We start from the raw sequence: 15,667 nt of genomic DNA, 5'->3' as shown, positions 1-15,667 counted from the left end.
TTTTTTTTTTTTTATTTTATTCAACCTCTAATCGTACAATATGATGGCCAGGTATGCAGCAGGTGGTTGGTGTGTGTAGTAGGCGACTGCGCATCTTCCCCTCCACACGCTCTGTCACTGGCGTATTCAACACGCCATTTTATATTGAGTTGCAGTCACGTAAACATGGCTGTTGGTATTGGTTCTTCCACCAAGTGTGAACTGCGAGCTGTTATTCGTTTTTTGCAGGCAGAAGGGAAACAGTACAGCGGAAATTCATCAAAGAATGAGTCGAGTGTATGGAAACAGCTTTATGAGTGATGCCGTTGTTCGTGAATGGTGTCGAAAGTTTAAAGATGGCCGAACTGATGTGCATGATGAAGGGGGTCAAGGATGCAAGTCTGTCGCTACAGACGACATTGTTCAACAAATTGACCAAGCGGTTAAGCAAAGTCGAAGGTTCACCATAAGTGAATTATCAATGAAATTTCCGGAAGTTTCAAGATCTTCCCTGTACTCTATCGTTACTAAACAGTTGCGCTACAGAAAAGTTTGCGCTCTCTGGGTCCCACAGATGTTGACTGAAGACCACAAAACTCAACAAATGGTTGCAGCGTTTGAGTTTCTTGATCATTACTATACTGACGGAGAAGAGTTTTTGAAATTCGTTGTGACAGGGAATAAGACATGTGTTCAATATGACACACCCGAAACGAAATGACAGTCGCAACTATGCAACTATGGATGCACACAAATTCTCCAAAGAGACCCACAAAATTCAAACGAACCTTTAACAACCGTAAGGGAATGACAACTGTCTTTTGGGACCAAAAAGGTGTGTTGCTTGTGGAGTTTATGCAGCCTATAACGACAATTAATGCAGATTCATATTGTGAAACTTTGCGATGCTTACGGAGAGCTATTCAAAACAAACGAAGAGGCATGCTGACTTCTGGAATTGTTCTGATCCACGACAATGCCCGTCCTCACGGCATTCGTGTAACCCAATGGCTCCTTCAGTAATTTCAATGGGACATTTTCGAACATCCACCATATAGTCCCAACCTAGCACCAACTAACTTTCATCTGTTCCCTGAACTGAAGCAGTGGCTTGGCGGGAAGCGCTTCCAAAATGACGTGGAGCTTAAAGAAAATGTCACAACTCACTTCCAATCATTGGCAGGAACATTTTATGAAGAGGGTATTACAAAGCTTGTTCACAGATATGACAAATGCCTCAATCGTCAAGGTGGTTATGTAGAGAAATAACCTGTATTGTACATTACTTTTGGTAATAAAGTCTTTTTTATATATTCACCCGTCTTTTTTTTATAGCCCATCGGAGGTTGGAAAAAAAAAAGCCTTCATACAAAAGCACTATTTTATTCTATGATTTTTTTGCCATATCTCCAGAAGCTGGAAAATATGTCATTAGATTTATTCATCTAGAACGGTGGTCGCCAAGCTAATGAAGCTTCTTAACTACCATACCGTTATTAAATCCTGTGAGCTACCAATGCTTTTTAAGAAATCTTACGTTTGTTTATTTCATATAAATTTACATTTCTAGTAAATATGAAATCAATTTTGATTAAACTGCATGTAACAAAAAGAAACTAAAATTGAATTGCACATAAGAAACAGAAGTGGAGCTAGTAATAAATAGCAAATTAATGAAAGATTTTTTAGACTTTTAACTTAAGACTTATTTAACTTTAATGAGACAGCTGGAACTTTTTTTTTTTTTTTTTTTTTTTTTTTTTTGTCATCAACAGGTCTTTCAATATTGCGAGACTAGGTAGCGGGTCATTTGAATACATTTTTCCAAGTGTTCATCAATGAGTCTGTTTCTGTACTTATTTTTAATAAATTTCATCCTAGATAAAGAAATCTCGCATAGATTTCTAGAGCTCATTGCCCTTACTTTGAGACAAACCGAGACCAAAATTAGAGGCCAACTAGTTTTAAAGCTTGGAGAAAGCGATTTTACAGATAAATCATTTTAATATCAATTAGTTCCAATTCTACTGCAGCACTATCTTCTGAAAACCAAAATGTTCCATGACATAAGTAGAGAACTCTTATGCATTGATCTCTGTGAAAGGTGATTTGACAAACTGCAGCAACTGAAATCCTTTTGAAATCTCGGAAGCATTTTTTAAAATTCACTTCTCAAAATCTTAAATAACTTCAATGTATTGTTTGCTGTTGCAAGGAGGTCAAGGGTTTGTTTCAAACATCTGAAATTTTTATGGCAATTTCTTTATCCTTACATTTAAGCTGCAAGTTAAAAGATATTTAATTTTTCGGTGACGTTTTCAAGAAAAGCAAAATCCTGCAATTAAACCGAATCGTCTAGTTCGCGAAAGAATTTGCCACATTCTTTATTTTTCCCCGTTCACCAAGGTACAAGAAGCAACTCTTGAAAACGTAAAACTCTGACTCTATTGAACCAACAAACTTTCATACGATCACCATACTGGCAATCTAGTTCATCGGTCAGTGCTCTGAACAAACATTTATGAATTGCATATGCTTTGTTCATTATTTTATGGCTGCTTTCATTAAATTGTTCATATTAAAAACTTTCTACACAGTGACTCCTCGTGTATTACACAATGGTAAGACGAAAATTTCGGAAAGCTGCTGTCTTTACATCACAAGTTTATGAATCCCTTCTCTCTGCCTACCATTGCAGGAGCTCCATTATTTGCTAAGCCCACCAACTTATTTATAGGAATATTTTCAGGTTTAATAAGATCTTTAACTACTAAAAATTTGTGCTGTTCTGTAGTGCATCCTGTTAATGGTATAATCTTTACAAACTGCTCTGTCATTTCAAAATTGTCAAAATCATTCTTTCAAAAACGGCCAACTGAGCTGTATCAGTCGATTCATCAAGCTGCAGGGAGAAATACCTTCAGTGATCAAAGTCAGTTTTAAGTTGTGAGGTAATGTCAGAACTCATAACCTCAAACCTTCTCATTACTCTACTTGCAGAAAGCTACAGATTTAATAACAGACATTATTTGTATTATTTTTGAAACTATCAAATAATACATCTGCAGCTTCTAAACATGCAGTTTTGATTATTTCAATGTCTTCTTATGGTTATTCTGTGCAAGAATATCTGAAACTCAGAATGACGCCTCATTTGCTTGATGCTTTATTCTTGTTGAGCATTAAGTTCATATTTTAGCTGCCTTATCTTATCTTACAACCAGTGGTATGCAAAAGATAAAATAGGTCATGCGCAAAGAAGCAAAGTATTTTTAAGTATTAAATTCAAAAATTAAAACCAAAACATCTTGATTTTTTTCTCTAACATTCATAAATTTATGCAATCTGAACTGTGTTTAAGAGTGGTGGTGATAGTAGTACTTTAGTGATGGTCCTAAATTTTTTCAATTTTTGTTTAGATGGTTAGTCAAAAAGTTGCGAACCGCTGCCTTAGAGTATTAAATTCAGAGGGAAATCTTTTGAAGTCCCTGCTTGAGCGGTTTTGAAGTAACGCTCGACGTTTCATTTCTTCCCAACTGATGCACTTGCACCAGCACAGTAAATATGTTTATTTGTCTTTTACCTGGGTAAAGAAGTAATCGGTTTCACATTCCGAAAGAAAGTGATAATTTTTTTACTTTTTCTGTGCACACATCATCATTAGGACAGACATAGCTTAGTACCAATGCATAAATCAAACTATTCAAGTTACTAAATGTCTAGTGTACACACGAAAAACATAATACGCACAACCTCACACGTATACAATTCATAATGGCTGTTGCACGGGAGAAACAAGCAATTGTTGTCATTAGTGGAGGAATCGAGGTTAGGCAACTGCAGCATTAACGTGATCTACCAAAAATGTCCCCGTGAGCTATTTGTAGCTCGAGATCAATGGTTTGGCGATCACTTATCTAGAAGTTATGGAGGTGCTGTTTGACATTCTCCAAACAAGAAAATTTTATTGAATTACAAAAGCACCATTTTATTCTATGGTTTTTTGCCATATCTCCAGAATCTGGTATGTCATTAGATTTATTCATCTAGAAGTTATGGAGGTGCTGTTTGAAATTCTTCAAACAAGTGAACTCCAAGCCATTCAGAGAATTTTCAAGTGACCTGAAGAGATAAAAATTCGAGGAAGAGGAGTCTGATGAATATGGGAGGTGACACAAAACATCCCAGCCATTCTCAGTCTGGCATTCACTGAAATGCGGGACTGAACATTGCCATGATAGAAGACTAACCTCAATGATTGGTCAGTTCTCTTTCCCTCGAATTTACTGTGATTCTGTTTTTTAAACTGCCACTTGGAAGCAATATTTTCCCCAATTTATTGTCATATATGGTGGCAACTCCTATGAGAGAGAAACCTAGATCACTAACCAGGCTTACCATGCTACCTGGAAAATCAGAAAAAGTCAGATTTGAAAATTGACCGGAAAAGTTAGGGAATTTCATACGGCAATCCTGAAAAAGGTGTTTTGCGCCAACGCTGGAAGCGATTGCTTTTTTAATGAATTATGTATCGCGTTAGCGTCATTCGGGCAGATGGCATAGAGCCAATTTTCGCAGCTCCAGTCAAATTGTCGTTAGCAAGCTTCGGTTAATCTTTGGATTATAGTAACTTGGCGATTTTTTGGCGACCAACCTTGCTACAGCAACCTGCTAGTTTTTGTTTGGACACCATTTTGTTTTCACGAAGTAAAAGCTTTTTTTTTTTTTTTTTTTTTTTTTTTTTTTTTTTAAACTCAACATTTTTTTTTCCAAGAATCTGCTAGCCTAATTACGCTTATGCTAGAACTTTTATAGAACAAAAGTGCTTAATCATGACCAAGATTAGGTGCGAAATTGGGAGAAAGTGCAGAATTGCAAACTGCTTGCCGCATTTTTAAGAATTGCACATACACGGTAACCATGTACACGTCGACCTATTTTCACTTAAAAAAACATCCCAGAATTGCACAAAAATGGCATTGTGCACACTCTTGACTTTATCCATGTACACTGCTAAAGTCCTAGCTAGTAACCTTTATCGCCTTACCAAAATGTCGCCAAACTACCTGTTACCATATTCCAAAGATTAGCCCAAGCTTCTAGCAACTTTGGTTTCCAGTAACCTCGAGAATCGACAGACTCGCATATGCAGAGCATGTTGAACTTAATACCTTCCCATTCTTGTATAAAAAAAATCTGTTTAATCCTAGTATACTGTGCACACGGAATTTGGTGACAATTATGAAAATTATGCCACAACCATAGTGTATGCTAGGATTTTACTGCAAAATCTTTTAAGCCTTCTTTTCTTTTTTTTTTTTTTTTTTTAATAAATGCCTTATTTGTCATTTTGCAGTAAAATAAAAAAATAGTAATCGGTCATTTGGCTAACCATTTAATATTTGACAAAATATCGTTGATTATTGTAATTCAATTTTTAAGTAATTAACTTTATTTTAGTGTTAATTGTACCATTTAATGCGACTTCTTCCGTCTTAATCTATTTATTGTTAGTTAATAATGCTTTCAAATTTCAGACAATTTTCTCTGGTATAATCCTGAAACTAATTTTTGCAGTATGATGACATACTATCACAAAATTTAATGAACACATTTTTTGCTTATGTATGCTGCTAAATAAATATAAAATACCTGAATTTATTTCAAAATACCGTTAAATAGATTTCTTTCTTTCCTATATCTGAAAAAAAAAATTAATGCAGATTGATCAGTTTCTTAATCTCAGTCTTCTGTGGAGAAAACAACTCCGATTGTAGTTATAATAGTAATGCGTCGGGGATTATATATAGGGTGATTCTAAATTGCTTTTACAAATTAAGAAGGGTGATAGTACCCATCCAGAACATAGGGTCGTATTTCACTCTGAGAGGCGAGGCATCGAGGAAGGACAAGGAGATTATCTATCTCCTAAGACTATGAAGAATTAATCATATGCAAATTTGCACCAAGAAGAAGCAGCATTTTGTTCTTTGTTGGTACCAGAGAAAACCAATCAGAGCAAACGTTGTCCTGGAAAAAGACACGTCATCGCTTCAAGTATTACCTTGATAACATTGTAAGAAATTTTCCATGAATGCTATGGCGGAGTACACCTATGAGGGATTGGCAGATACTGACTTCACATATGGTGATGGGACATGAAGCATGAAAATTTTACCAACAGCGGTTTCCAAGTCATGAACCATTTCCAGTATTAATTAAAGACTGCAAGAAACCGGTTCTTTCGCCATCTCAAAAACAAATGCAGGATGTTCGCGAAATGCACGAACACCAGAAATGAAAGAGCGAGTTTTGACTAGATTTGAAGCAGCTCCTTCCACAAGTATGCAAGCAGTGGCATATGAAATGGATATTTCTCAGCTAGTGGTGTGGCGTATTTTACACGAAGAACACATGTAACCCTACCACGTGAAAAGTGTAATCTTTGGACACAGATGATTAACCCTGCCGAGCTCAGTTATCATTTTAATTTGTTCTTATTTCTAATATAAACGGTACAGTACTCGAGTTTCTGGGCAAGAAGTGAAACAAGCATTTCGAAATTATTTCTTATTTGCTTCTTTTAAATAAGTTTTCTCTTTTGGGGTTGTTAGTTCTTTTATTAAACTGCTTTAAATTTGGCAACATATGAACATTTTGGCTATTTTAAGATCAATTTCTACACAAAGTTTATTAATTCGTAGATTTTTATAACACTGATAAATTTCATTAAAATAATTGTAATATATATATATGTAAATTATGCTTAAGAACATTAGAATAAAACACTTTTATTTTTCGCTGCCGTATTACAAAGTGACATTACTTTCCATTTTGGCATCTTATTATTACAATATTTTGAATCTGAAAAATAAGCAAAGTAATAAATGATATAAAGTACAATTTAAAAAACAATTCTGAGCAAAAGCAAAAAAGCTATGTAATTATTTTTAAATGAATTCTTTTTTTTTTTTTTTTTTTTTTTATGGTAAGCGTTTTTCCTCTTGTAATTGTCTCGGAATATTTTACTTTTTCTTTCTCTGAATTTTTTTAATTACTTCTGCCTTTTTGCTGTTACAGAATTGGTAGGGGTAATTTTTCTTTCAGATTTTAGACATTGCACCTTGGAAAGTTTAGAAGGCAAGATTTAATGACCTATGATTCTAAAAGATTCCAGAAAAATGTGGCAAAATGAAAATTAAAAGTGTCTTCATGGTACTAACACATAATGGATGTGCTTTACGAGAAATTTGTGATGAATTTCTCACTTTTTGGAGAATTTCCGGAAAAATAATGAAAACATAATGTCAAAAGTCGTTAATCCGGACTCGTCAAGACTTCGGCGATTCCGGATTATAGATCATCAATTTAAATCTGGTAAGATGGCATGCAGAAATTATAAAATTAAAAATATGAAACCGTAATTTATGATATAAAGAACAATTATGATCTAAAGGGTATCAAAATTTACAAAAAAAAAAAAGTTTAATATTTATTTGTTTACTTTATTAAACATTTCTTTCAATGTAAGTTGTTTGCTTCCTTTTCTGTGATAATATTTTCTCTTTAATTCTATAAATAGACATAATTTCTTGTTCAGTTACAGAGTTCCGCTGTTCAAGTCTTATAATTGCTGTGTCGAGAATACCGACTAATTTGTCAATCGAAATTTTTTCGTTTTCAATAACTTCTGTGTCACTTCCTTTACTATCGGAAGCAAATTATAATGACGAGGAATTTGATTTAAATCATATGAAAGACGGAATACATCGAGAAGAAATACTACATTTAGTAAGAAATTATAAGCCAAATAAAATTAAAACATCTGCCCTGAAGATATAGATAGTGCTGACAGATCAACTTCCAATTCATTGCGCGCCGTCCCCCCCCAATCTCCAGCCGCAGAGCAGCGTGAAATTGATAAAGAGGTTTTGGAATGGTTAGGTCATTTTTGTAGCAATTCCACTTTTGTTTAATGGACTTCGAAACATACTTTCGCTTTGGTAGATCCTTTACATATTAGTAAATATATATCGGAAATTCTATTTGACATAATCGAAAGTTCAAGCTTACTTTTATAAAATTGCTCTAACATTCTGCACAAAATAATAAGCCGGATCCAATTCGAAGATTAAGGAACAACGCAATCTGCAATATTAACTGAACTAGATCATTTTAGCTTAGCTTATACCGTCCGTTATACATTAAACGCGCATGCGTAAACGTATTTTGCGCACGCATGTTCACAGGCGTAAAGGTCTTACGCGCATGGGCAGAAAGTTTGTAGCTTTGAGGTCCGGATTATAGATTATTCCGGATTATGGGTGTCCGAATTAACGACTTTTGACTGTATCTGAGTGTTTTACTTCTGATCCTAGAAGTTTTTCACCTTCCTTTTATTGTTATTCTTTTCACAAGGTACAAGCATGCAAAACAGTAAAAATGCTTCTAATATTGTCTCATGGACAGGCATTTATAGAAAGGTATTTTCCGATTAATAAAGAAATTGAAAACTGACAATTTACAAGATTCATATTATATGTCTCAGCACATTATACACATTAAGCATTTTCCCACCTGAAGTAATCTCTGCGGGTCTTAAATTCTGCTGCCTACTGCCTCCCTAATTCTGCTCTCAGTATCTGTCCTAAATTTTAAAACTTTTGTCATTTTTAAATTTTGTTGTTCTGTGCGTCACTGAATTCTAAAACTTCTGCCACACCAGCTCTGTAACTGGCCTTGTTCGCTTCATATTTATTCTGTATGTTCATATTGCTAAAGAAATAAAATTAGCAGTTCCTTCTTTACTTCTAAATATATGTAGTTGTTGGAATAACAGAAATCTTTAATTAAATCCAAAAATTCTAAAATGAAGAGGAAATTTATTGAGGAAAGAAACTGAACACATAATAAGAAAGAAAATAATTCTTTAAAGATAAGTATAGCTATTATTATTGTAAATTAACCAGTTCTTCCTAATTTCAGCCTGTACTACAGTACAAAGTCCGAAATCCGGACTCGTCGGATTAAATTTATAATAAAAAAGATTAATTGATAATTTCAATCAAGACAATGAATATCTTATAATAAATTAGTGTGTCACTGTAGTTACATCATTTAAAAGATAGATGTGCGATGTAAATAAGCTTGAACTACAACAATGGATAAAATTCAAATATAATTTGATAATTTCCATTATAAAGACACTGCCGCTTGTGGTGGTCCCCGAGTTTCCTACTTGGCCCTGTACCTACTTTTGCTATTCCTCTCGATTTACAAACAAATAACTACAATTTTTTTTTTTTTTAAATTTTCCAAGATTTAAAAATTTTACTTCTTATTTTGCTTGTTTGTTCGCAAAACCATCTAATGGTATTGTAAAGTGCTCTTGTTGTTATGTAGACAGTAGAGAAAGCTTTCTTAAAGGCAAAATATATACTTAAAGTTCTTAAGTATTTCTTAAATGACTTTTGTTTAGAAAATGCTTCTCACAACTAGTAAAAACTTACAGCAATTCATAGGAAAATTCGCAATGGTATGACAGTATTTGGAATTTTATTCTGAAGATCGCATTTTAGAATAAACTGCAGCAATTAAAAAGAATTGCTCTATCATGTTCCTCCTTCGATTTTCCTAGGAAATAAAACTCTAAAATATTCTTTCTTATTGATGTCACCATGATCATAATTTAGTTGATATTTGTAATCTGCATTCAAAAGTTTCGAAAAAATGAAATTCTCAACTTAATTCCATATGGTAATTTAGAGCCTAATTATTCTTCAGCCGCCCTTGACTAAAAACTCATTGTGGCATGGAATTGTAAACTGAAGCTAAAAGAGATGAAAGTTTTATAAACTTAAAATAACTATTATAAAATTAAAATATATCTTAGAACTTTAGTTCAAATTTATTAACCTTTGCATCTAAAACCAAACAAATACTACAACTAAAAAAAATCATGAAATAGAGTTAACATTGTCACACACAAAGGAAAAAAAAAAAAAAAAAACAGAATCAAGGCTCTAAATCTACTTCTTGTTCAAGAGTGACGACATATTTAATGGAGTGCACAATAATTTTTCCCTTCAGTATATATTTACAACATCACATTAGGGTCTTCATGATTAGATGATAAGTCTCCGTGAAACCCAGGGTCCTAGGTTTCAGGGACTCCCAGGGTACCTAGATGCGAGACTTTACCCCTAATCGAATAGAGTTGTACTTTACTGATCAATAACAAAAACATAAACTAAATCCAAAATAATCTTTTTTTAAGAATAAATTAGCAAAAATATTATGTGAGCTTAATAAGATGAATTTTGAGAGTGTAGTGATCTCTAGGACAAATCAAAGCTCCCAAAATTTGCAAGCGTTGTAACTCTTGAACCTAGCGCACGGGAACTCTTCTGCGCTAGTGATAGAGAATTTAACTCCCATAACAGATACAGGATCAAATCCCACTCGTGCGCTGCAACACTTGTAATTGATGCTAAAAGATAGCGACACAAGCAAGCAACTACATACCGGAAGCCTCTCGCACTGCGTTATCGCTACAAAAGTAAGAGGTGTTAAGCCAGAAAGCGGTCGACTTGGTGTGATTTCGAAAACATGTAACAGGTGATAGATCCTATGGACTTCTCCAATATTTGATACATCCTTCATTTCAAGTTAGGGCACACTCATGTTAGGTTTCTTCACGCTTGTCTTTCATCTTCTCAATCTTACTTATTATTTTGTTTTCTGTATAGTCTGGGCCTTATATTTTTACCGGCTTTTTACTTTGTTTTAAAAATTTTGCATCAAGTGCTATGAAATTATTTTTCTGTCAAAAAAATTGTCCATGTCCTCCGTGGAACGGCGTACACAGCAGGGAACCTAGGGGCGAGCCCTGAGCCCCTAATTGAATTCGCACCTAAATCAAGGAGGAGGGAGGGTTCGCAGTTTCCTCCACTATCGGGAAATGAAACTCCACCGAACAAGCGGCGTCCATGATTGTAACTTCAAAACATTGCATTACTGAAGTGAAACGTACGTCTTTTTAAGCTGTTCCGTGCATGTATTTTCCAGTAAAAATATGTTAAACTTATAATGAAATGCTTCGCTATTGTTAGTTTTTTGTTTTAAAGTTATAAAGAGGATATACGTAATTTACTACGTACAGAAAAGCATTAAGAAATAGTTCGAAATCTAAATGCATGTGCATAACATTAAAGCCTTTAAAAATTATGTTTTTGCATATTTCAAGAATTTGTTTAGGTTTTATTAGCAACCTATCGGGTATACTTTACAATTTTTCCTTTAAGAAGTGATATTTCTGATTTATTTCCAATATTTTAATTTATTAAAGAATCATTTAAATTTTAACCTGAAATTAATAGCAGATAATTATCTAAAAAAATAGTTACAGGCTGTAATTTTTTCTAATGAAAGTTTTAAATAGATTCCTTCACAACCAACAACCTTATAACAACAAGAAAATAAATATTAATAAAATAAAACAGATTTATGTGAATTCAGTAATTTCATATTTATGAATCTCAAAGAAATTGTCTTGAATTAAGCTGAATTACAGAAATATACCTATATAAATTTTTGGATACATCTTTCCACATCTTCAAATGTGTAAATATTTTACTAACTTTTATCGCTATACTGCCCACAAATTTGTAAATTTATGCAAAAAAATTTTAACAACAGAAAAGTTAGTTTATCTTGATCAAATTATATTCCTAAGAGTGCACAAAACTTAAAAATGAATAATAATTAATACGTAAAAAAAGTATTACTTTATTTAACACCTTTACAATTCATAAAAATAGTAACAATTGATTTTTTACTTTTAATGAAAATTATAAAACGAATTACCTAAAACGTTCAAATTATACAGTTTAAATCCTAGCATATATCATTGTATGTTAAGGAACGAAGATACCAGCTATAAACAGAAACATTAAAATGTATTTAAGGTACTAATTCAGAATTCAAACAACAAAAATCAGCGTTATATTTTCAAATTTTCACAGGACTAGTTTCGATGGTTTTACCGAACCACCATCGTCAGCTGCAAAAGCGCAAATGTGTCTTAAGTATTTAAGGTATTTTGATTATTATAAAGTACTTTTCTTCACATCTGGAAAGAAAACAATATGATATTATGATATTTTTTAACATATTTATCAAATTACGTAGAAAAAGAAAATCAATATTTACGAATGAAAAGTAATCTTTTTCGAAAATCTATTTGTGCATCCATATGCAACACAAGCTGACATGCTTCAAAAAGAAAAGGGAAAAAAATATATTGTAATTACAGACTTTCTTGCACAAGTCACATCGATAATAGAAACATGCCCGCCAAGCTTCCCCGTTTAAGTTGAACACGGAGTATAAATTTATATTCCGTGGTTGAACCTTCCATCCTTCTATTCTAACCTCCTTCACCTAAATGTTTTTTTTTTTTTTTTTTGTCACTGCAGAACGTTTTAACGGGTGCAAATAAGGCTCCTATATACCAGGCTGAATCATCAGGCATTCGCGCTCCCAAGTGGGACATTTAATGGCGGCTGTGTAGTTACGGTGCAACAATTTTTTGTGTTTCTTTTGTGTAAAATGGGCGGATGTACAGCTGTTAATTGTTCAAATCATTCACGGAAAAGTCATACATTGGTAAAATTTCCTAAAAATGAAGAAAGAAGAAAAATATGGGTAAATAATTGCCGAAGAGACAATTGGAAACCTGGTCCAGGCGCTGAACTTTGCTTAGTAAGTATAATGTTAATTACGCCTTCATTTAGAGTTTATATCTTCTCTGATGTTTATAATGTGCAAGTAAAGTGAAATTCTTGTGTACAATAACCTGAGTATTTGCTAATTTCTGTAATAATAGCTATAATTAAATTAGTCTAGGGTTAATGTACCAGTCGCCAAACATCGCCAATGTAGATGTTTTGAATGTGGAAAAGAAATTTCTCTTCTAATATAAAGCGCGGATTTTGTTTTCCTGTGCTAATTGTGGAATTTATACTAATGTAACATGAAAATCATTAGCATATTGAAATTTATTAAAAAATAAATAATAATTTGGAAAGTCAAGATAAAATCTGAATGTTTGCTAAAGATATATGTAACATTACACTATAGTTGCAATATCGTTGGAATGATATATAATTTTTTCCTTTATTTTATAATCACTATTGTTAAAAAGTTAGATGAGTTGTTTATGTACGGAACCCACTACTGTTTCTTGGTTAAAATAACTTCCAGAATTTTGACATTGACATCTGAAGTCAATAGAATAAATTGAATAGTGTGAGACAAAATATATATAATCTGACTTCAATAATTGCAAGGATTGTGCAAGTTTATTTATAATCACAGTATTATACAATTTGGCAATGGAGTAAAGATTTAGAAATGAATGCAGAACATTCAAATTAGTATTTTCTTGTTTCTAATATATAGAAATATAGTCTATTTTCCAGTATAAAAGTTTTACTTAAAAGTATGGGAAAGCAGATTTGTTTCATGCATGATCTTTATAATACTGGTATGAAATGAATGAATTTTAATCTGTAAACAATTTTTTGTTAATATTGAAATGCGTTTCTTTGGGTACATTTTTAGGCACTTGTGGATCATGTCAGACAATATGCAATAGAAAAAAGATGTCCGTGTGCATAAATTTTCCCATTGTGTTACTTCATTTTATCTAAATTTCAAGGGTAATTCTTTTCATTTTTATATGGCATGTTATCAGTATAAAGGCTAGTGAAAATAAATTGGTATGTGTATCTGTTTTTGAAGTGTAATGCTTAAATAAAAAGATGGTGTGTGTTTCTTCATTTAAACAAAATTTCAAGGATAGTATTTTTCAGCGTTTGTTATTTCTCAATGTAAAGGGTAACAAGGGGAAAAAAACTGGTATGGTATATCTGTTTTTTAAGCATGATAATTTTATTTATTTCTTTAGTGATGCATATATATAGAGAGAAGGTGTTTGGTCCAACTAAAGTTATAATAAATCTAATTTTACTAGATCTCTCCCTCCCCTCAGGTGTAGAAAATTTTCAAGTGCAGAAAGTTTATTTGCAGAATTAATTCATTTCTGATAAACTTATTATCATTAATTTTTTATATAACATGTTATTAAGTTACACATTTGACTACTGTGTAATAAAATTGTATTTAGGGCAAAAAATTAACTATAATTTTGCATCTGGTGACTAATATCATATGCTTCTAAGAATATTACTTTAACTTTTTCCATAATTTTTGTATTTCAGGAACATGAAACTGTTATTTTGATATACTTAAATAATAAAAGTGTGTATCTGAATCAATTAATGAATACAAATATTTTACAGTTATTTTTAGAAGATATTTGCCATATCGCTTCTAATAATTCATAAAATATGTTAAAATATAGGTAAATAATTTGGTGCAGAATTCAAATTTAGGGTTTAAAATATAGTCAATCATAAGACTAAATGATTTTTATTGTCATGATTTGCCTGGGCTTAAGAATCTACTTTTCGCCCGGTGGAAATTGTCATCAAACTGTCCTGAACAGGCTTTTTGTTGATAATAACTTCCAGGCTTATCAGTACCTCCTTTTGAGTGGAGGGTATGCAAATATAGTACCCAATTTAAATTACATTGTGATTGTAATAATATTGTGGTATTAAATAAGTGACTATAATTACAATTTAGATAATTGCATTGTAATTATATTACATTGTGTCTGTGAACTGTTAATTTCATTACTTTATGCAATTATGTTGTAAGTGCATAATCTAATTGCAATAATATAATCTATTCGCAATTACAAAATAATTATAAATGCAGTTACATCTTAAATAGAGGCCATTTTAATACTTTTAAATTTTCGCAAGATAACTTCCCATTAAGGTTCATTTGGAGGAAACTATGCAAATACTAAAAAAGAAGTTATGCTAAATTTACATATTTTGTACAGTACTTTCTTGTTATAATGCTGTTCAATATATCTTCAATACTTTTGTAAATTTAACGACATTCTTTGCAATCACTGTGGTGCTTTAAAAAGAAGTTTCTTAGTTATGCTTTCTAATAAGAATGGGTTTAAAATTAAGTATTATGTATAATAACTAGCAGTTAAAAAAACTTGACTGCATGAAAATGCTGTTGCTGTGTAAAATAAAAAATAAGCTTTCTTTTATGCTTTGAAATGAATTACATTTGATTAAGTCGTCCTTTTACAATTTAAGAATGTGGTTAACACACATTCTTAAATTGGACAGGTTTTATCTAAATTATTAGTATAAAATATATAAACTATGAATTATTTTGTAACATAACTCAAATTACAAAATTCATTCTATATACGTTCAAAGTTATTATCTTTTATGGAATAACTGTTTTTTAATTTAGGTAAAAATTGGATTTTTAGAAGTATTACAAATACAATGCAACACAAAGGTGATCTGATTGAAGAGGAATTATTTTTATTACGGTTTCTAGTTCGTATTTATATTACATTTGATGAAAAGCATCCAAAACAGAGAATGCTGTACTTTCTTCTTCCATATATGTTATGAAATATTTCACACATTTAAAAGAAAGTGTTTCTTCAGAATCTTGCACAATTATTTCCATATACCTCAGACTTAAATGACAACATATTTTTTTAGTATGAATTTACAGTGTTTTT

At 32.1% G+C, this 15,667-nt stretch overlaps 1 protein-coding gene and 1 long non-coding RNA gene across 2 annotated transcripts; both read left to right on the top strand.

The window, feature by feature from the left end:
• Positions 1-265: 265 nt before the first annotated feature.
• On the top strand, positions 266-700 carry LOC118190360 (protein GVQW3-like). The gene has a single exon (XM_035361065.1). It carries the CDS (start codon positions 266-268, stop codon positions 698-700), a length of 435 nt encoding a protein of 144 aa, XP_035216956.1.
• Positions 701-12,512: 11,812 nt separating this feature from the next.
• LOC146999553 (uncharacterized) lies at positions 12,513-14,192 on the top strand. The gene is made up of 2 exons (XR_015039822.1): positions 12,513-12,741; positions 13,603-14,192. It is a non-coding gene; the product is annotated as an uncharacterized LOC146999553 (long non-coding RNA).
• The last annotated feature ends 1,475 nt before the right edge of the window (positions 14,193-15,667 follow it).

This window comes from Stegodyphus dumicola, chromosome 1 (assembly GCF_044657685.1).
Source record: "Stegodyphus dumicola isolate Sdum_Otavi_A_Nest chromosome 1, ASM4465768v1".
Taxonomy (NCBI): Eukaryota; Metazoa; Arthropoda; class Arachnida; order Araneae; family Eresidae; genus Stegodyphus; species Stegodyphus dumicola.
Note: the sequence above shows the minus strand (reverse complement) of the source record. Positions and strands in the feature narration are given on the sequence as shown.